Raw genomic sequence first — 22071 nt, 5'->3', positions numbered from 1 at the left:
GACGGGGGACAAGAGTCTTCGGGTAGGTCTTTGTGAAATGGGGTTGACGATACCACTTTGATATTATTCCATAAGTTTAAGTGACAAAGGACCGGTAGTTTCAAAGCAAAGTCTTAAGATTCTAACCTAAAGTCAGGCTAGAATAAAATAGCGATTGCTTCTGGCCTCCGAGCACACTGAAGCATTTATTATTGATGTTTGTTTTTAACAAATACTGGGCAAATCAAAGAATGTTCATACAGAGGCTAGAGCTGAGCTGCACCGTCCACTGAGGGGTCTGGAACACGTTTTTTGTTGTCTATGAAAACAGACATGCTGGGAGGTCGAATTTGATCCAGCGACTATAATATTCCATGTACCAGAAGAACTAAACAACTTCATTTATATTTCAAATGTTTCAAATCAATACCTCCCTTCGTATTCTGCGACCCCCACCAAGAAACTCTTATAATTGAAAATGTAAGGAGTAGATTGCAGGTTATGAATAATGTAAGACTGTCATAGGGGAAAGCAAATTGTGAAATACTGCTGACAAAACCAATCAGTATATGTTTATACTGAAGAACAAACCTTTGTAATTCCATCTTGCATAACATAGCTTTTAAAATCCTATACAAACTTCCCAGTTTTCCCTGAAATGTCAAGCAGGCATCCTCAGGCTCACACCCCAGTGCAAAATGTACAGGCTGTTTCTGTTCTCAAAGAATGTTTGAGTTAATCTGGAAGTAAAATGGCCGCACACATATATATAAAAAATAAATAAAATACATAGCTCTAAGAACAATACCAGAGAACTAATAGATGCAGGTAAAGAACTTAGATTTGAAAAAAAAAAGTCATTAATCCAGGGATGTCTAGCAGCATCCGTTTCTCAAGGAGCAGCTTATTACAAGGAATAGGTCTAGCAAGACTGGCCAGGGTCCTGTTTGGGGCCTAGACAGCCAGATGGTGAGCAACAGCTTCCTTGTGTTAAAGCGTTCTTCAGGGCATGGACTTCAGGAGACTGCTGTTCAAAATGAATGTTTTTTGTCTGCACGCTGACAGAGAGTTGCCATCCATTGAAAAGAAGAAGAGGGATTTGTTCTGAAGACCTGACGGGTAGGAAGAAACAAGGTGCCCTGAGAGGATCCTAACAAGAAATCTTGCATGACACAGAGCTTTATCCTTAATGAACATGGGCATAATTATCAGAAACCTCCTGAATTATGCAAATAAAACCCCAAGAAGAATAATGGCCACTTTATTAGGAAATATTTTCGTATGCAGTACTTCTGGGGATGAAGGAATTAGTGTTTGTTTCTGATATGTTTTGGTGCTGTGCTCTCTCTCTCAGACACTGAGAAAGTTGCAGAGGAGAAGGAAGGAGAGAGCTCCACTGGGATTTAGGACAGTGCCCACAGCAGTCACAACCTCCTGTCTCCACCACTGCCGCTCATCATCCTTCCTCATCTGTTCTTACGCCTGCTCAGCACCTCCTCTTGTTGACGGACGCAAGCCAGGAGGGGAGCATTACACCGGAGTCAGAAGTGCCCCCAGATCTTGTTAAAGCTGCTCTCTGCTTTCACGTTGGGCGGAAAACCTCACGAGAGGAAACGGGCAGGACTTTGTGGATTTTCTGCTATATACAGGTTTATCATGATACACAGCAAATTCACTGAACCCAACGACTTAGGGGCCATATAATCGTATCACAAAGGGAACAAGCTTCTGGCACCTGTCCCTGCTTGTCACACAAGTTGAATGTAGCTTTCAGAATACAACATTTTTATTCCTTTTTTTTTCCTGCGCAAATCATTCCTGTGTTGTCTCAGTTTTACCCCTTCATGATAATCTCTGGGTTTTCAGATGCTGACCTACTTTTGAAGATAAAGAATTTGGTAAAAAAAGGAGAAAAAGTCTTAGTCTGTAACAGGCTTCTCTTGGGAAGCATGCCCTGCGGACCGCGACCTCCGATAACAGCCGTGACGGAAGAGCTGCCCCCCTCGCGGCAGTATCGGCACCCGCGGCTGCGAGGCAGGACAAGCGCCCTGGGCTGCCTCCCACCAGTCTCTTCGGACGAACTCTCACCCGTGCCTCACGGCAGCTCCTTCCCTTTCCTAGCTGCCTAATGTACTCACAGCAGCCGAATTTTAAAACCTGGTTTCTTTTAAAATGTGCTAAGCTTATGAGGATATAAAAAAGCACACATTTTATGTGGAATTAGGGGGAACCTCCCGCATACCGGGCATGGAGACTGGACTTTATGTTCCATCAATTGTGTTTGCATTGCAGCAATATTTGTGCAACACTCTGAAAGGCCTCTCTCTTGTTACAGCATGCCCTCAGCCCATTTTTAAAGTGCAGAACCTTTTCTCCTGGAGTAAGCTGGGTTTTTTTGGGGTCCTAATATGTGCAAGGGATTTTTCAAAAGTCCTGGTATAATAAAACACAGTCAAAATTTACAAAATCCCCAATTTTTTTCCAATAGCCAGCACTAAACCACCTTTAGGTGGTTGCATTTTAAGTGCCAAATGCCTCTAAAAATGTAACATGATGCTTCGTGTATGAAGCCTTTAGCCAGAGCACATGCACGTATCTGCTCCCCACAACTCACAGACAGGCTGAACGGCAGCCGCACACTAACCGTGCGATTGTTAGTCAAAACCCAGGCTCGACTGTATGGTGAGGAAACCAATAAACTACAATAAAAGTATACACTTCACCTGCTTTTGGAGTCAAGACACGTAACCCTTTGTCAGTGAGGTGGTATCACTCTCCTGCATCTCTCCTATTTAAAGCATGTATATTTTATGAAGCATTAACAGATGAACCATCCAATGTATAGACCACAAAATCCAAAATCTGCATTAGTCTCCAGAAGTAGCCATTGGAATGAAGTGAGACCTCAGAATCTGATCTCTCAGTGCAGTGTGAAAAACAAACATTCAGATCTATACTTTAAGACATCAAGTCTAAGCTGTGAGACATCTGTACGTGTCAGAACTGAGGCCGGTGCTGTCATTCAGCCACCTCAAAGGACGACTCTTGGAAAGCATCACTACTGGGGGGTTACTGCTGCCGTGACTAAGTGGCCTACCTGGTGAGAAGGTAAAGCGATGCACGCTGGTCTGGGTGCGCAAGGATTCTACACTGCTGAAACTTTCTTTTGAGATGTGTGCAGTAGAGGAGAAATTAAATGTTATTTTACTTTTCCCTACTCCTTTCATCCAACTGTTTCTCCACTCAGGAAAAAAGGCAAACGGAAAAGTGGAATAAAGCCCCTTTTTTTTTTTTTTTTTTTTTTTTTCAATTTTTTCACCCCAGATCTAGCTTGTGGATTGGGTTAAACATTCTCGGTAGCAGAATATTAGCAGCTAATGACACAGATTGTTTGATCTTTAGCTCATTAATAACTGTACACACCATTCTGGAACCACAGCTTGCCATCCTTCAGTTCTTCTCCTGCGCTGCAGAGGGGAAGGAGCTGCCCTTGCTGGCAGACTGCAGTTCCTATGGGACGCAAGTGATTAAAAATGTAACTGGCTCCTTGCTGTTCTGCTGTCCTGCTGGAGGACTTATTTCAGGGGCATTCAAAGGAAGGGAGGCATGGTTCCACCAGCACAGGATCTTCAGTGAAGCTTGTTAAATGATAAGCAATTTTCTGCATTGACAAAGTATTAATAGGTTTACTTTTTCATAGCAAATGGAGATGTTCCTGGCGAGGGTTTCCTTTCCCTCTTCGAGCCACACGGGAGCGACTCCCCGTGCGATACCACTGAAGGGGTGGCAATCACCAAAAAGAGAAGCAGTACGCAGGGCACGGAGGTATGCAGGGTGGGGGAGGACCTCACAAAGCAGGGACAAAACAGGCGCCTTCTCACGCTGCAGCTCCGTCCCCTGCCCCAGCTGCCACCACTACACCCTGCTCCCGCGGGCGCCGCTCCCCCGTGCTGCCGAAGGTCGTGGGACCTGCTCTGCTCTAACTGGAGGGCAGGAATGGTGATTTTTTGAAATTTGGGGGTTTTTTTTTGTTCAAGTCAATTCCTAGTTGTGCTTACATGGCAAAATTAACACCCCCTAGCCCTGCGTAAGGGAAGAAGTGGCCCACGGTTTGACACAATGAGAAGATCTGGAGCCAGTTAAAACGTGATGAGGCTATAAAAATATAGCCAAGGTATGTAAGGTTAAAAAAAAACCCCAAACCTCTCAAATGACCCTCCCTCTCCCCTCAAACAACAGATGGGAAGCATCCGACGACTGGGACAGTTGTGTCGCAGTGAATGATAGCAGCATACATCAAATAAACCTAAAGGATCAGCTACCGAGGAATGAATTTCATGTTCCCTCTGCATGAAAGGCTACCAGAGGTTCCTGGGCTTCGGTTCACATTCACGTGGCCTGACCTGGTGTTTTTGACCAGGCCTAAACAAAAGCACTACAGAAGCATTACCAAATCAAAGAAGTTAAAATTACTGTGTTTATGATGATGTCAGTAAACACCATCCCAAAGTCTGAAGACTCTTAATGCACGAGAGAGTTAAATGGGAAAATGAGTAAAATCAGCTTTACCAACTATAAAAGTCAGAAACAATAAACAGTCCTGCAACCATTCTGTCTCTGGTAGCTTGCATTAAAATATATATAAAGTGTTCTGGGAACTGAAGCAATGCTGCAGTTCAATAAAACTAATGCAATTAAAGAGAAAGAATCCTGTTTTATCCCTGCTTGCAATTTCAAATGAGAGCTTCCTAAAACCTGTGACCATTGCTGGAATCCAATTCAGGACCCCGGCTTATCAAATTCCCAGCTCTGGCACCATGCCTTTGAGGTATTATAAAGTGCTGCTCATCACACCGGCTCTGTCTATAAATGCTCCAGATAACTTTAAAGTGCAGCCACCCCATTTTGAGACAGGCAAGCGCTCACTGTGAATCAAAATGGAGTCACCAGACGTGTGCAGCCTTCAGCCAGCGCTCCTCTTCTTGCAAGGCAACAAAGGCAGATGTGTTAGCTCAAAAACGCCTCCCTGTAACGTTTTTTTAAACTTGGAAAGCTTTGCAGGACAGCACACCTACACAAAGCTGCAGGTTTCTGAGGCCCTGTAGAGCAAGCATCTTATTCTGTAATTCATCCCGGGGCTGAGAAACCGCCAGGCTAATGAGCTCTCCTGCAGCCTCTTCCCCTGCAGGTGCTTCCCTGGAAGCACAGTCTTAAATCAGACACCACCATGCCAGATGCAACCCTGCAGAGGAACACCAACCCCTCCCTCCCAACGTGGCTTACGAAAGCCACGGCAGCACTAGCATCTGACTTTGATGAAATCGCAAACTCCTTTTCCACTCAGACAGTGGGAGATGAATTAATTCCTCAGCTTCTTTAATGCTGAGAGCCACGTCTTGGGAATACAGTACAGGAACATATTAATCTCTCTGGTAGGCGATAACGCAATATGTTACTGATGGGGGAGCCAGCACGTCAGCGCTATGAGAGTGACCCTGACCAGCAGATGACTGAATGGGTAAGGAGAGAAGGAGCTGCTCTAGCTGGAAGGCACAGCCTCTGCTTTGGCAGGCCGTCCTTCACTCTTGTCCCACCACTAATCTTCCAATGCATTACTTTGTCACTTGGGTATCCAGAAATGCTCATTACGAAGGTACGTGACAGCCCCTGATAATATATGTCCGTGGCGAAATAATTGATCCCTCTTTGCAGTGGTGATCTTTAATGCTCATCGGGCATGGTAGGTTATTAGACCAAAGGCACCCTTTGATGGTCTCTAGGGTAATACCTTACCAGACAGCAATGTGCCAACTATCTATCACCTACAAAATAATGTCATCCCGGGAAAAGGGCCTGGCAGAGGCGGTTAGGGGAGGAAGAGAGTTTAATTATATTTGTGGACGAAAAGATGTCCTGAGAAGAGTGGACAGCCTGATTATTTATTGGCTGTTCAAAAGCTCTCAACACACCGTAAGAAAAAGATCGGGCTCTGAGATATGGTGGTTCACATTGCTGTTACAGACTCTAGCCTTGGAGTCAAGTTCACGCGGAAGAACAAAATTACCTCTTACAATATGTGGTTTACTTCTGAAAATGAAAAGGGTAAGAGACGTATTAGTAATGTTGGCATTAGTGGAGGCAGCTGGTTTTAGATATTTGGTATTTCAGGGATTTGAGTTTAGCATCGTTATTAGAAGTACAGCTTACTATAGTCCTCTGCTAACTTTCCAACAGTGAGCAGATGGTTACCCTATTACCAACCATTTGCATTTAACATATTGTAATGATTTATATACCACATGTCACCGAGCAAAGTGAAAACAGTTGATGGCAACTAATTAGTTGACTGTGAAGACACATATCTCAATGTATATATCCTCATTATAACAAAATTTTATCTTTTTGGTTGTTAATAGGTTTAATGTGCAGCGTAACAGGAACACTGAAGGCAGTTAAACATGAACCACCATGTCCCTCAGTCATTGGGACAGCATTGCTACCATCAGCACTGGTAGCAGTACCCCCCTTACATGCCTGTTTTATGAGTGATGGTGCGGGAGGACGGATTCTAACAACCCATTGTACCAATTCTTCTTAAGTGTATTTCAAAGCACTTTTTATAAAGCTTAACATAGCAGATACTGGCTCATGTTACAGGGCAACGCACATCTAGGGAGGGTGGGAGCAGGCATACTGCACGGCAGAGGGAAGACACCCCGCACAGCTCCCCTAAAGATAGGAACGGATTTAAGGGAGAAAACGAAGACAAGCACAAGGTCTTCCAGGGAGTTTATGAGGAAGAGGCAGACACCTACTGACATTTGCACAAACACCAAAGTCAGAGGATAGACTCAAGGGTTCAGAGAAACAGCATAACTTTAGAGAACTGCCCTCCAGCACCGGGATGCGGGCATGTGTATGGACCACAGGTATTGCGTTATACACGGTGTGTCCCAGGGCCTCATCAGCCCTAACCCACAGCATGAAGCTACAGATTATCAGCCTCTTCCTGAGGCTGTTTAGGCTATCAGCCTCTTTTGTTGTTTTCAGGCTTGTTTTAAAGCAGTGGTCATCACCCCAGAAGTGTCACAATAACCATCAGTGAAGTACATCGATGTTACTCCAGAGTATAGCAGCACTTCCAGCATAAAAGTCATACCAATCATTCCTTTTTATTAATTGCTACTTGCTTATGAGTCTGGATGAACTGTTGTGTAAGCAACCAGATGCTGTCCAGAGACTCTAAGGCTCCAAGGACTTGGTGTGCTGCAAAAATTAAAGGTGGTTTCATACAGGAGTGGTAGTATATCAAGAAGTTCTCCAGTCCGTGCTCCCTCCTACGGTCATTAGGATGCCTCTTGCCATTCAGCCTCCTTTCATTTCTACCATGCCCCACGAATCTAACCAGGACACAGCCCCTTGGCCTGCAAAGGGCTGCGGCTAACATTGTGCCTTCCCGAATGCCTCAGCAGCCAGAATTTCTCTTGGGAATGCCACCTGCAGTATACTCCCTCATCTCCTTTTCCCTGACCGTATTACTGCCTGCTAAATCCACAGCGGTGCCGGTTCCTTCTGTAGCGCTTTTCTTGCTTTTCCATCAACAAGATTAGATTCTATGAAAACAGAATTCCAGCAGTGTTGAAAACTTCCCCGTTGTTCAGCCCAGTTAACGAGATGTTTTACCTGTGCGTCACCGAGGATGTCTGGTGCCGACCCATTTGCGCTGCAGCCTGCTGCGATCAGGTAAGAGCCATGATGGCCCCCTTTGTGCCCTAGGGCTGCCGAGACCCATTAATCCCCGAAACTCAAGAGTGAAAGAGAGGAAGGGTTCTCACAGACCCCCACGTAATGGGATTGTTTGACCTTGGCCGTTGCTAATTCACTTCCCAGTTTCCTGAATAGGTATCTCCACGCGATTGTATCGCTGCACTTAGCAGAACTGTCCTGCTTTACATCAGCCTTATTATATGAATATGGGAGAGGATGAAGAGACTTGAAAGGTGCGGGGTTTTTCCTCATTTCTTTTGAACAGAAGCTGAGATGGCCTCCATAGTCCGTCCTCCCTCCTTTCCTTCGTTCTCTCCTTCCATCCTCCCTTCCTCTCCATCACTTGTTTTCTCTCACTCCTCCTGCATGAACGCATTTGAACCACATTGGTTTAGTAAGGGTAACTTCACTGAAATGAGTCCTGATCTACAGGATGGCATCTGAAGCTAGTATCAGGTTTGTCTCTTGTTTCAATACTTCTCATAATGTATAGGGAGTAATACACAGCATTTACTATGGCACTGTACTAGAGGGAAATAAAAGGAAAGGCAGCAAAGTTTACTGTCTTCATTTCAAATATTTCCTTAAATCACAGCTGAACGATGGCTCTATTGCAACTAACAAAGAAGATTAACAGAGAGAGAGGAACATCATCTGTGCCAAGAGAAAGCACGTGGATATTCTGGGTTCTACCTTCTGAGGCACTCCACATGCTGCAGAGTATCTGGGAAAAATCAGCTCCTAAGCACGTGTGATTAGGTACTGAGATGGACAAACCTAGCAGCAGGCCAGGTCACCACGCTGGCACCCGTGGAAGGGACCAGAATGTTAAATTAGAAAAACCCCTACAAGTCAGTGGTTCCTGTTACTTGTGAAATATTTGGAAATTTTTAACTTTTAAGATGGTAATACATCGTACCACTCCAGCTTTAACTTCAACCTGAAGGACATCCCTGTGCCAGGAATCATTTGTATATGTGAGCCAGGAGATCCTTAAGCTTATTTCAGTGTTTGCATTAAATTGAACTTTTTTGAAAGGAAAAGCTTAAAGGAAAGAGAGCTTCTGCAAGATATTGGAATCACTGAATTTATTCGGAAAGGCTCTTTGGATAGCTTTTCAGCATACAAAGTAATACAGAAAGAAAAATTCTCATTTCTTTCATCAGGAGTTTCATCTCTACTCCTTTAATGTTCAATGGCAAAATGAGTTATACTACAAAAAGGCTTGGTGCCTCTCCTCAAACACCCTGATCCTGTGTGCTACTGAGCTTCCTTGAAAGACAGCTGGAGGAGATCAGTATGAAATCCTTGACAACTTGCAAAACAAGCCAAGAAAAGATGATCAAATGCTAATGAGCAAAGGTGGTGCGAGAAACCTGGTGACTGAAACCCACTAGTTTCAAAAGTGTTTAGCAGAATTAGAGACCTCGTCAGCCGTCCAGACTCTAATGCTCTGCTCCCCTTCCAGTGCTACAACACTGAGACCGCTCTGAGCTGACGGACAGGACTTGTGCCAGCAGGACGGAGGGTGAAAACCAGTATTACCTGAACATTGCCTGGCGTAAAAGCCAGACAGGACACCTGTACTGAATAAACCATTGGAGGCTGCTCATGTGTGAATAAACACAGTGACCATGTAATTATTTCAGTTCCTGATAATCCTAGATTTGTTTCAGAAAATGAAGGACTATTTTCCTTAGTGACATATTAGAGTCCATATATTAAAAAAGCTCATTGCACTTGGGAGTTAAAGATAAATTGACATATATTTCTTTTTCTTTCCTGTTCTGTAATGAGTTCATAATTTAACTGGAGAAACTGCTAGATTCCCTCCAAATACTAGTGAAAAATCTCAAAGGACAACAAGCTGCTTATGCAAGTGTTCTCATAAAACAAAAAGTATTCAAGTATGGTAAATAAATACTAGACACAAGAATGGTATTCAGCTGTCTCCTTGCAAGCTTGAAGCCTACACATCTTCATATTGATGGTTTGGTTCTGAGCGGAACATTAATGAAAACATTTTCTATTATAAATAAAACTAAAGCACTTCTATCTATTACCACTCCCCTAGGGCAAAGTTCTGCTTTTGGGTAAATTACGGAGGGATCTTATTACAGCGCTGCCAAGTGTATGCCAGAGTAACACACAGGTTTAACCCAATTAATCCAGCCATCAAACGGGTCTGTAGAACAAGGCAGAGGCACAACCCAGCCTCCTCGGAAAGGCCAGCCGCTGAAGGCTGCAGTGCCAACCCCCGACTCGGGGGGCTCTTTGAGGGAAGGGCACCCACCTCCCCCAGACCCAGCGCAGCCACAGCGAGCGCCTCAGGGTCACAGCTGGCAGGAGGGGCTGGCTGACTAAGAAGACAAAAAAGCTCCAGCCCCCTAAGTAGCACGCACACTCTCCTGCAGAGTAATTTATTCAGACCCTGAGATGGATTTAAATTTAGAAGAGATAATGTGTGAGCAAGAAACTGTTAAAACTGAGGATACTTTTCACTTGTGTACTGTGAGTTAGAGGTTAGAGGTTTCTATTACTGTTGGAACTGCAACCGTAGCTGAGACAGGTCAGAAAACCCTGGGGCTTAAATACAGAAGCTTCAAGGCGAGAAAGAGTATAAAAATAAATTCCAAAGGGCTTAATAACATTGTACAAAGGCTGGATATTCTGGTGTCAGAAGGAAACTGGTGGTTCTTAGATCAAAACCTCATCACCCAAAAGCAATAAGATTCTTTGTTTTAGCCAGCTAGTCATTCTGTCACCCACCGGGGCAATGTTTTTTTATTAGCATCCCGAATTACAGTTAATTTACAGTGTATAAATGTACACGTCACTGACAGTATAACAGTCAAAGCAAAAATACTTTGGAATGAATGCAGTTAAACCTTTAGCAGCCTGATCCAAAATCTGCTAGGAACCTTTTTCTTGACTTCAAAGGAATTACCACCAGCGTTTTAGCGGACGTCTCCTACAAAAAAAAACGTTTAAAAAGGGAGCTGCGCCTCACAGCTTACTGCCAGGACTGTCCTGCATGTGGAGCTGAAGACAGGCAGAGCTCGCAGCCAGTCGAGGCCACCTCTGCGTGCAGGGAAGTGAGAGAAGAGAGAAACCTTCCCGAGGTTACCACATAGAACACCCTCTGATTCTTTGCAGCAAGGCCAGACAAGGGGAAAAATGTCTGCTCTTTCTTAGTTTCCCATCCCAGAAGACTTTATTTATGCATCAGTCGACCTTTCTAGCCGTTAGGACCATCTTGCTTCAGCAGTTAATTAACACAAGTGCCATAATTTAATACAGTTAATGCTACTTGATGCCCTTTAATGTACCTTCCATTAGTGATATTATTGTAGTATTACCCTGTAAATTAAAACGAGATCAAGACTAAGAGAGGCTCTCTTTAATTAAGGCACTGGCACACTACATCGGCCATTATTCACTAGAAAAAATCACCGTGATTTAGTGAAGCAGACCATCAGTAAGTCAGAATTAGTTCATGTGGATTATTACGTTTCTTGAATAATGTGAGCACAACGGAGTTGCTGAAATTGCTAACAGCCACGTTTCCTTTTTTTCATCATCTTAATAAATACACAGAGGAAGTGGTAAATTGAACATGAATAAACAGGTGGTAATAGAGGAGGTAAGGCGTTCATCCAGAGCACACAGGCTTTCATCTCTAATGCAACATACATCAGGCTTACTTCACACCAAAATGCAAAGCAATGGCAAAACAAACCCTACATTAAGTGGGCAAATCTCCTATCTATAATTCGTTGTGAAGTACTAATCACTCCAGCATCTTGTATATTAAATATGGCAGCTTTAAGATAGATGCTTTTCGCTGTCATTGATCCTTAAAATACAGTGTGAAACAATTTACATTTTATGCTGTCCTTAGAAAGATGCTATTGTGAGCTTTGGTGATTTTAACTATACTTAACCTACAGGTTACCTTTTCCAGTAAAAGGACTAGCTTTAAAATGTGTCTGTTAGCACCACTCATCCACCACACATCAGGCTCCTCGGAAACATCCCTTTGTATCCCGTCCTCACTGAACAGCCGAGTCTAGCTTCACTAAATGTATACGAATATCTACATCTCAAAGCCCAGAATACAAAACATCATAGAAAAAAGAAAAAAAAAAAAAGTAACTCAATCTCCAGTTAACATCCTAGATTAACTGCACCGGCTGGAAAGCTCAGCGGCATCAGAAGCAGCAGCACAAAATCCCTGGTAACCCCTGCTCCCCGCCATCGCGTTCCCGTGCTCGGGGCATGCCAGGCCACAGGACCATAATGCTGTAAGGTTTCTGGTAGGAGACCAGAAACACCTAAAGCCGGGTGACAGTGGCCCCCCTGCACGTTACCTTTGGTGTGACTAAATAATCGCGGGCTGTGCACCGCAGCCCCACAGCTACTTAGTAGTAAACAAGCCCATAAATTCTTTAACAAGGAGGGCTCACTAGGTACTGAAGGAAAGGCCACCAAATCCCTAAAGAGCTGTTCTTCTCATTAGCAGAGGAGTGATAAGAATTCACATGAGTCTAATCTAGCGAGATCCTATTACACATCAGATATTTCTTTTAAAGCATGTGTCCAATTACTGCAGCATTTAGACAACAAGCATCAGCATCAGATAAGTTCACTGTACAGCCACGCTTCATTTTTATAGATAATTTTTCACAAGATTGCTGTGCCCCAGATGTGTTTGGAAGGTTTCTGTTTCTAATTTGCATGCATTGCACTCTTTTTTAATCCTTCAGATGCTTCCTTTGATAAATTACTGATAGTATAATTGAAGTCAGACTAAGCTCCAAATGGGTTTTCAGATGGGGAGCAGCTTTTCCTCAAGCATAAGGACCTTCAGATCCTGAGCTTTGATATGATCCCTCTGTAGAGCTAACCTATGTGGAGCCCAAAGGAGAAAGGATACACATTTAATAGAATATACGCCTCATTTTTTATGTACTGAGGCTAACGTTACTAAGCTATTTCAAACAGTATCTTAAGCTGTCCATGATCCACTTAGCCCTCTCAAGAGCCTTCTGAAAAATAACATGTAACTAATGAGAGTTACAAAAAGAACTCTTAAACCAGCAACATCTATCTTACACTTTTACATGTTCAATTAGTGATTCTGTACGTACACATACGTATTTGGTCTGCACACAGAAGACTGTACCTACATGCTAAATCTGTGGTCCTAAGAAATGTATTTTGATGTCACATACATATAAAAATATATCGGCACTGCAAAAGAGCTTATGCATTGAAACCTGCATGTGGCATCAATTCTTCCTTTATATATAGTTCGAGGAATATTTTTTCAATAGATTACATCACAGTAATTTGATTCTATTTTGATTTTATGTATCGATTTTTGCAATATGGAAATGCTTATGTACATGAAAGGGTTGTATAAAAGAGGTAGAAAATGGCAAACTCACTACAGGAGTAATACTATAGTCTATGTCACTACTGTTTTATATAATCACTATCTCTGCATTTTTCCCTCAGTCTTCTGTCTGCAAAAAACTGCCCTGGCCTTCCATGACAGCTTTTCTGTTCATTTTGATACTTCTCTTCTCTTAAAAAAAAAAAAAAGGTTTTAAAATGAAGATTTGAACCCTCTATAGAGGAAACAGAGGAGAAGGAAAAGGTGCATTAGAGAGGTGAGTGAATTGCTGATAGAGAAGGTCCCGTTTATTTCTTCTGAATAAACTGGCATCCAAGACACATGTAAAGGGTATCACCCTCCTGCTTGAGGTCATCAGTCAATTGCTAGTTTGAGCTGGGAAGAAAACTTCCCGATAGGGATGCCCTTGCGCAGTTGTTATTTTTGGGGCTACGGTACCTGATACCAGCCAGTGCTTGCCCCAGAGGGACTATTTGCCCTGAACCCAGCTGAGTAATCATCTTTGTTATACTCAAATCAGTCTCTCCAAAACACTCTGGTTTTTTCCATTTTACTTCAGCTTCCCTGCACTTCAGAGCTAGTTAAAGTACAAGGAACGGACTCTAATCTCTGCCGCCTTCCTTGTTGACAGGCAGTTCATAGCCGGACCTAGTGGGAGAGGTCCACGCAAGGGCTACTCGATCAATCACAGCTTACACTAAAGGCCCAAGAAGTCAAATGATAAAACACAATCTCTCTTTTTAGTTAACTGCCATCAAATGAGGCTCCAACTGTATAAAAGCAGAAAGTGTGCTAATGCTAGGGTGAATTCCTGAGCCAACGTAAGAAACTGTTAATATTATCCTGCTCATGAGACAGGGCTTAAGATCTCAGGCTAGTGATAGCAAACACCCGGGACTTTGTGCCGCTGAGTCAGAAACTTCTACTACGACCAGAAACAGACTTCAGCTGAGCCAGAATTCCAGTGAACACGTCTGGGATAAAATGTTTTCATGTCTGGGGACATAAACGTTTCTGAATAACCTCTAAAACCAAACATACGTGCCTGTTTCTAAAGGTATATATTCTCTTACCTTCCGTATACCCTTATGTCTGAAATTGCATAAAAGTAGCGTGCCAGGTGTTGCTCATCTACATATATTTCTCCGGTTGCTGGCCTAAGTAGTCTTATCCTCAGATCCGTGATGGTAAAGAAATCTCTTAACTTCTTGGTTGTGTCAAGCTGGCCATAAAGAGAGGCCATGTTATGAAGCCGAGGTCCAGCAAAAAAAGCAAATCTATCTTTGATTTCAAAGTGGATTATTTTACTGTTTGTCATGTACCCAGTAGAGTATTCCTCTGTGCAAATGATTTCTAGGACTGTGTGCTGCGATAAATCCCTCACTGATTTTGGGTCCATGTGGAAAGCATCTAAGCAGTCCGTGGCATAGTATTGGTAGGGCTGCCATGTTCGCCCATAGTCGAGCGATTTCTCCAGGATCATTTGGTCTGGACGGCCAGACTCAAAAGTGATAACTATGTTATCTGTCAGCTCAATGGTTTTGTTCCAGGAGAGCGTAATATTAACATGAAGAGGCTTTGGATAATCCTTCCAAGTCGTGGACTGCCAAAATGTGGAGGGATGTCTTCCTTCGAGATCGAACATCAGTTCTGGAGGATGAGCCAGTTCTTGGGTACTCGCATCACATTCATTATTGCACATGTAGGGATTCCCCTGGAAAAGAGCAAAGCAGTGTTACAAGAGGCATGGTATAGGTGACTGTGACACATAAAGATGTTTCTTGTCCTGCACATGAGAACTGCTGCTTTTTCTCCAGGAGTAAAACCAAGAAAGAAAACACAAATGCTTGCAAGGAATACCTTCATCTTACCGAGATCTATCCTGGCTATTTTACCTGTGGAAGTAAATGTATAAACACACACATACACAGCACCCCTGCTTCTGTAACATAAACATTTTTCTTAGTATGTTTTAGAGAAAGACAAGAGTTTATTTACCCTGAACAACTCGGACCAGCGATTGAGTCACGAAAGACCAAGAACAGTAAGCAAGTCTTTAACAGCTCAGTAACTCTGACTCTTCCTAGAAAGATGCAGCAGCCAAAGATAATATCTTTTTAAAACAAGTATGTTCCTCAAGAGCTCCTATCACAAAAGAAGTAATTTTTAGGGCAAGTGTTTTGAGGTCAGCAGTGCAGCCCATATGTACGTGGTATGAACTAGTACCCAGTACACCTTGAAGTTTCCTCTTGCCCCGGTGTGAAATTTGTCATGCTTAACTCTGCTCCCAGCTTAGCACCGCTTGCCTTAAAACATTTACACTCGCCACCAAAAGCCATTAGAAAAACAGTGCTCTGCCAGCTCTGGGGCTTGATTCAGACGTCTGCCATCTTATTACAGGGTAGCAGAGTACTTCAGGGAAGACTTTTCATGAGGCATTGGCTCCAATTTATCAGGACAAGATAATCCGGCGCTTGATTAGGTGGGAGATGTCAGCAGCTCCAGCTGGAACGCTGCCGAGGTGGCTGCAGCTCTGAACTGGGGGTTGAGTTAAAAACGGCAACCAAAAAACTTGCTAATAGTGAACAGCTTTTACTGCTGCTTGTCCTCTGTAGCAAGGTGAAAGTGAATTATTCTCTTCCTGGCCTTTTGATGCATTAACTTACACACTACAAGCTCCTGCTTCTTCACAAAGGCTATTTTGTCTGCAGCTCGGGGATATCTTGCAGCAGTTCCCAAGATATCAGACCCCGTAGGCTGCACTGAATCACGTCTATCTAATTTCAGCTTTCAAGAGTACATTAATATTTTGCTACTTGTTCATTCTGTTTGTTCCAGAGAGCAGCCGCTGCTCTGTACCCTTCTCTCCACCTCGCATACGGGTTGTGGACAAACCCGGGCCTCTTTTCACTGATGGTCAGCACTGCTGGGGAAAAAGACGCACGTGCCTATACCTAGCGGTGCTCGACGGGGGCATACGTGTAGCTGTTATTGTCATTAGTCAGAGCTCCCCTCGCCTACCCTGAGAACAGAACAAGCCCTGGTATGACAACCAACCTTTCCTTTTCTTACAGTTGCAGTTATGCCTCTCCATCTCAAAGCCTCAGGGCAATGAAGCGATTCAGTGCCATCCAGTGTGCGAAACGGGTTTCAAACAGGAGTTTCTACCCTGGCCACTGCTCTGCTCCTTGACATACTGCCACGAAACATGAGCAGAAGGACTTCTGCGCTCACTCTGACCTCTCCACTGGCAGCTTCATCCTACCTGGGCAGGGAGATAATATTTCCTTTCTCTCTCTCTTTCCCATTAATACCACTGAATGCTAAAATGGATGACGACTCAGTGGGACTCAAAGTTAGGAAAAGAACTACAAGACAAGACAGAGGGTTATTTGAGAAGCAGCGCACTGCTTGTTACACTGACAGTTCCAAAGCGTGCCGCTGTAACTGAAAATACTCTGTAAAACGTGTCTATAATAAGTCCCTGTTACAGCTCTGATTTCAAGCTCATGGTTGCTATTTCTATGCCTTCCTTTTGAATAAAACAGTGAAAATCAAAAATAAGTTTCAAGCAGAATAAAGAAAACACCGAATTTGTTATTATTTAAGCTCCTTCTAATGTATCAGACACAAACATCAGGATTTGCTAACTTACTTAGGCCTTTTCTTTTCCCTAGGGGAAATATACACGTTGTGACGTCTGTAAGGTTCCACACCCTTTGACTATACGTAAATATTAGTTTTGCAGAAAATATGCAGAGCTGCGTAAATCACTCTCTTCTGAGGTTTGCTAGAAAAACCTGGTCACTTCTGTGCCTGTCCCCGCGGAGCTGCCTGCGTAGCTGTAACACGTGTGCTCTGTCATTGCTTTGGTAAAAGCAGCTTCACTGGGAGGTCATGGGGATCGAAACCCAGCGAATAAATGCTGCTGGGCAGCCAGACAGGTGCATTAAGCACTGCTGAGGGATGGCTTTGGTTTCCTGCTCCACAAGCAACCACCGAGTCTGTTATGATTCTTCACGTTATAAACTAAAGCTGCTCTGATCCACTAGTCTCTGGATGCGGGAGGAGGCGTGTTTTATGACTCCAGCGGGTAACTGAGATTGTGTGGGACGTATTGTTTCTTTCTGTATGTAAGAGTTGCTTTCTTTTGCTCCCTTTTTCTTTCACTTTTTCCTTTTTAGCAAAAGCTGAGGTGCCAATATAATCACAGAATGCTGGGAGACAGGGCTTTAACAAAACACAAGCTGAAGTGAATGCAGTGGGATCATGAAAGCTGGCAGTAATAAGGCACCTGAAAGAATGGTGCAGTGAATGCTAAAACTCAGCCCTAGCTTGCTACTGAACAGTATTCTTCATGTCTGGGGGCACAAAGCTTTTGGGGAAAGATGAGGTTCTTCCAATTGATGGCAGAGTATATGAGAAATGGGCCAGAATGACAGCGCTGGCCTGCACCTGAAACTCTTACTAGCGGTCACGACAGTGGCACAACCCACCGCTAAAACCCTGGGGGTAAGGGCATCACTGCACGTGAGAATCCTAATAACAAGCTTCAGGCATATCTTCCCCAATAAAATGAATTATTCTTTTAATTTTATAGCACGCAATTCTCTTTTAAGAGGCAAATGATTTGATGACACCAAAATAACCTGTGTGGAGTTCAGTATTCTAGACAGGAAATGAGAAGAAAAAAATCTAAGCCGATATAAGCCGATAAAATAGATGTCCTGAATTCTAACACAGGGAGGGAGGGAGGGAGAAACGATGAGTTCAGGTAAGTTCTCCTCTGTCTGCTGACATGGCAGTCATTGATGTAATTTTGAAATATTTAACATGATTATTGCTTCAGAGGCTTGGAGTCAGATTCCCATTTTCTCTACAAGCAACTTGGCTTTAAACTGCTTCTAATTCATCTTAAATGTAGTTTACGTATGAAGTCGTACTGACATTACCAAAACAGTGAAAAGGGGTCTTACCCTACGTGAACGTCCCTTAATACATGTTACTATGAAAACAATTAATTTAACCGGGATTAGTTACATATTTTAATGTCTTGATCTCTCTGATAATCCTCTTTAAGACCTCTATCTCAGTAAAATGAATACAACAAAGAGAAACTTTCCCGGATTTGTGAAAACTAAGCCCATTCTGTGCTGGGGACATCTAAAGGACTGAGGCATTAGCAGCTGTAAGTAATTTTGTGACCAGCAGGCAGCCGTAAATAGATCTTCATTTAAGCCTTCCAAGCAGCGGCTCTTCAGCTGGACAAGGTAGAAAATATTTATAACTTTTCAAAACGATGTTTAAGCCATAAGGAGATTTCTAAATAATGAAACATTAATAAATACTTCTAAACACTTTACTGCCAATTGGTATAAAAGGTAGGTGAGGCTTTCCCAACACCACAACCATCTGACAGAAACCCGCTACTTTCCTGTACCATAACTGGAGATTGATATTAAATAGCTCCTTGCAGACAGGCAAATTGAGTTGCTATTTGTTTTGTTTTAGGCCACTCACGGAATTCAAAATATTACCAAAACTACCAACATAGCCTATAAGCTTTGGCTTCAGGAAGAGACACCCGTTTGGCAGGCACGGCGAGGTCGCCTGGCTGTATCACACCGTTTGGTCACGCTCGGCCCCGGCTGGAGAAGCGGCTGCCTAGGGCTGGCTGGTCCCAGTAGGGTTTCCCTTCAATTAGCTGGATTTCATTTGTTTTAGCCTACTCGTGCCGGCCAGCTCGCGCTCTGACAGCGGCATCTGGGGTGCTCTGCAAGCGCCCCTCCTGGGACGGCGCCTGGGGCTGGCCCTGCTCCCACTGGGCAGGAGCGTCTTACCGAGCGCGCCTTCAGCAACGACTCGGCGGCAGACATCCCGTGACCCAAGAGTGAGGATTTTGGCTAAAAACAGAGGTCTAGCAGTAGTGTGACCTTTGAATGTCTGCAAGGGAGACGGCAGCGATGCTGCAGCCGCTGTTCGAGGGTTAAAGTCTGTGTGCAGCCGCTCAGGCGAAGCCGCCTGCCTCTCATCAGGACGGCTCCTCAGTGGCATCCACGCAGGCTTAGGGCTTGATTGAAGATGTTGCTTCTTTCAATCTGCTTCCTGTCCACACTAACACCTCATGGACTTTTTTACTCGGGAACAAAGACAGGGGGGCTTAACCTTTCTGCAGTGTGAATATTGGAAGCTGTAACACAGATTACCTGCTGTAATAGACACCTGGCTAAATCCCTGCAGAGGATTATAACTTGTATTTTCAAACTGGTGAAGGCTGCTGAGGTCAAGCTGGCCAAGATTTTAAGAAGGAGCAAAATAAATGTTCAAGAAGCGAGTCACAGCAACCCATTTTTATACCGGTGCCTCAAGGTAGTTAGTTAGCTCAGGCGCGCAGGACGAGAAATAAATACAGCCTGACTGCATTTGGACTGAGGTTGTGCAGTAAATTACTGCATTCAAGTCATATTCTTGGAAATAATAGAGTATTTCTGCTTTCCTTTCCAAGAGATCATTACACGTAGTTCACTTGGTACTGTGCTGTACCTTGTAGATGACTAATTAGACGGCAATAGCTAATAGCAGCAATTGCCCTAATGGTTACATTTTGCATGTGGTTTCTAACCAGGGATTACTTGTTTACCACGACAGAGCCAGATTATTAATTAATAATATTAATCATATTAATTAGGAGATACTACTTCCTGGGCATTGTCCTACTAAGGGCAAACAGTCAGTGCGGTGAAGGACTGGCAAGGCACAGAATCTGTCGCACGGTAATTGATGTTCTCAAACGCACTCTACATCCATTAGCTGGTTTGAGAGCATCTCAGTCACTGTCTGCAGAATTATTGTTGTGATGAAGACAGGGATGGCTGTAGACAAGAACATTTTACCACCAATAGCTTTTCATCACTGCAGTGACAGCATTTTAAGTTGAAGTGATTTAAGTTAAGAAAGAAAAAGTGCTAAAATCTCAGTGGAAGATTTGATGCTCTTTCCCAGAGCTCCTGAGTGAGAGGCATCTGGATGGCCAGACAAGCACTTTGAACTCTGAGCTGCAGGCTGAACAATATAGTCTCCAAAACCAGCAAAAAGAAAATAAAAGCACGCTTAAATCAATAACTTCTGAGGAGACTTAAAAAGATTAAACCAGGGAAGAACTGACTGGCCAAAAATAAATAATAATGCTTAACAACTTTGTGTACTTCTAAGCTTGAAAGTACATTGCAGATTATGGCCCTTTTCCTGCAATGCACTCGGTGCAAGCAGGTGCTTAAAAATGCAGACTTTATAAAGATATTTAAGCCTCTAAAGATCTGGCACTCTGCCTTGTGAAACATAGACGTAGCTAATTAATCTTCATGACGCCGCCATGAGGTATGGGATCCTCTCGCAAATTTACACAGAGATGCAGAATTAGAGAAAAATGCTTTTGAATGATGAACTCCGTAATCCCTGATTATATGGTACTATTTCTTCCAAAGGCTTTTGGTAGATCAGGTGAAGGCATTCTTGGCACTCAGAGCAGTTCTCACATTATTAGATCATGCTCTCTCCAACACTATGAACTGAAAATATATCACAGGAAAACATTGTAATATTTGCAGCACCAAATGCCTTGGTGCATTTGGCAGAGGCACTTAATTCCTAGCAGAACATTCTCTCTTTTTAGTTACTTTAGTTACTTTTTGGAAATGCTTTTCAATTTACTTTAAGAGGCAAATGGAGTTTTGTTTCCTCTGAAATATCTTTACACACTTTTGAGGGGAAAAGCTTACTTATTCCTAGCCTGTGATTTTATGCTTCTGAGGCTATCTTTGACTTGGCAAACTTCCTGATGTTATTTTGACCACTTGATCATTCTGGCATTAACGGTACCTTAAGACAGACCTACTGGCACTGACCCAAGAGTGGTTTTGTTATTGCAGAAGCTCAATATTGGTGTTTTCCTCTTGTATCAGCAGGTATCTGGCAATATAATCACTTTCCTATTTATAGCTTTTGCAATGTCATGAGGTGCATAACACTGGGACCCCATTGTGCTGAGCTCTGGCTGAACAATATGGCAAATGTTCCAGGAAAACCTGTGTTTCTTTATACACCAGGTGCATATTTGGGTTTGAGAAACTGAAATCCCAGAGGATGCAGCATCCCCTTCTCGCAGCACATTGGCACTTGTCCTGGGGAAGCCAGCCCACCCGTGAGAGCGCTCCTTGGACAAGGCAGCAGAGGGTATCGATCTCCAGCGTAGTGCCCAGCTTGCGTCAGTCCATTTTCTCTGAGCCAGCTCTCCAGTTGTCCTGCCACCCTGCAGGAGCTCCAGCAAGGGAGTCATGCAGGAGATACGGAGGCTGTCCTCAACTGGGAGTAGCTTCTACTGTCAGTAACAACAGCCTCAGGTGTCTCTACCTTACATTTTGTGGTCTGATACAGACCCCATCTTGCTCACTTTCTGCTTATTTTGGACTACCCATGAATTTAGAATAGGACCCCTTTGTGAGGGTAGAAAAAAAGGAGTTGTCTCAAGCACTGCAGTTGAAAGGTGTCATCCCTGGGGGAGAGAAAGCCAGTGCAAAGGCAAGTTGGTCCATTATCATGGACAGACGGTCTCAGTCATTGCAGTGATCACAGAGGGAATGTGAACGTCAAAAAACAGAGAAATCAAATCACCTCATTGGTGACAGAGGGAATCAGGGTGCTGGAAACACTTAAAAAAAAAAGAAAAAAAAACAACAAAAGCCCACTTTTTTCTGTATTTTTTGTGGTCATAAATTACTGTGCTCAGGGTTTTGTTCCACAAAGGAAATCCGTGAATAGCAAAAATTCTGACGAACGTGTTGTGAGAGCAGGGAGGGCTCTGGCAGGCCTTTATGACCCTGACCAGCCCCACCTGGGCAGAAGGTCTT

The 22071-nt window shown here is 43.5% G+C and overlaps 1 protein-coding gene across 4 annotated transcripts in view; it reads right to left on the bottom strand.

Annotated features, from left to right (window-relative positions):
* Positions 1-22071, bottom strand: part of NTNG1 (netrin G1) — a 157092-nt gene that overhangs the window by 74681 nt on the left and 60340 nt on the right. For all 4 annotated transcript variants that reach the window (XM_075098274.1, XM_075098271.1, XM_075098273.1 and 1 more), the window contains exon 3: positions 14239-14879. In XM_075098274.1, coding sequence (XP_074954375.1) covers positions 14239-14879 — 641 coding nt within the window. The remainder of the gene's footprint in view (positions 1-14238; positions 14880-22071) is intronic.

The sequence above is a fragment of the Phalacrocorax aristotelis genome, chromosome 6 (genome assembly GCF_949628215.1).
Source record: "Phalacrocorax aristotelis chromosome 6, bGulAri2.1, whole genome shotgun sequence".
Lineage (NCBI taxonomy): Eukaryota > Metazoa > Chordata > Aves > Suliformes > Phalacrocoracidae > Phalacrocorax > Phalacrocorax aristotelis.
This window is presented reverse-complemented; position numbering and strand designations above follow the sequence as displayed.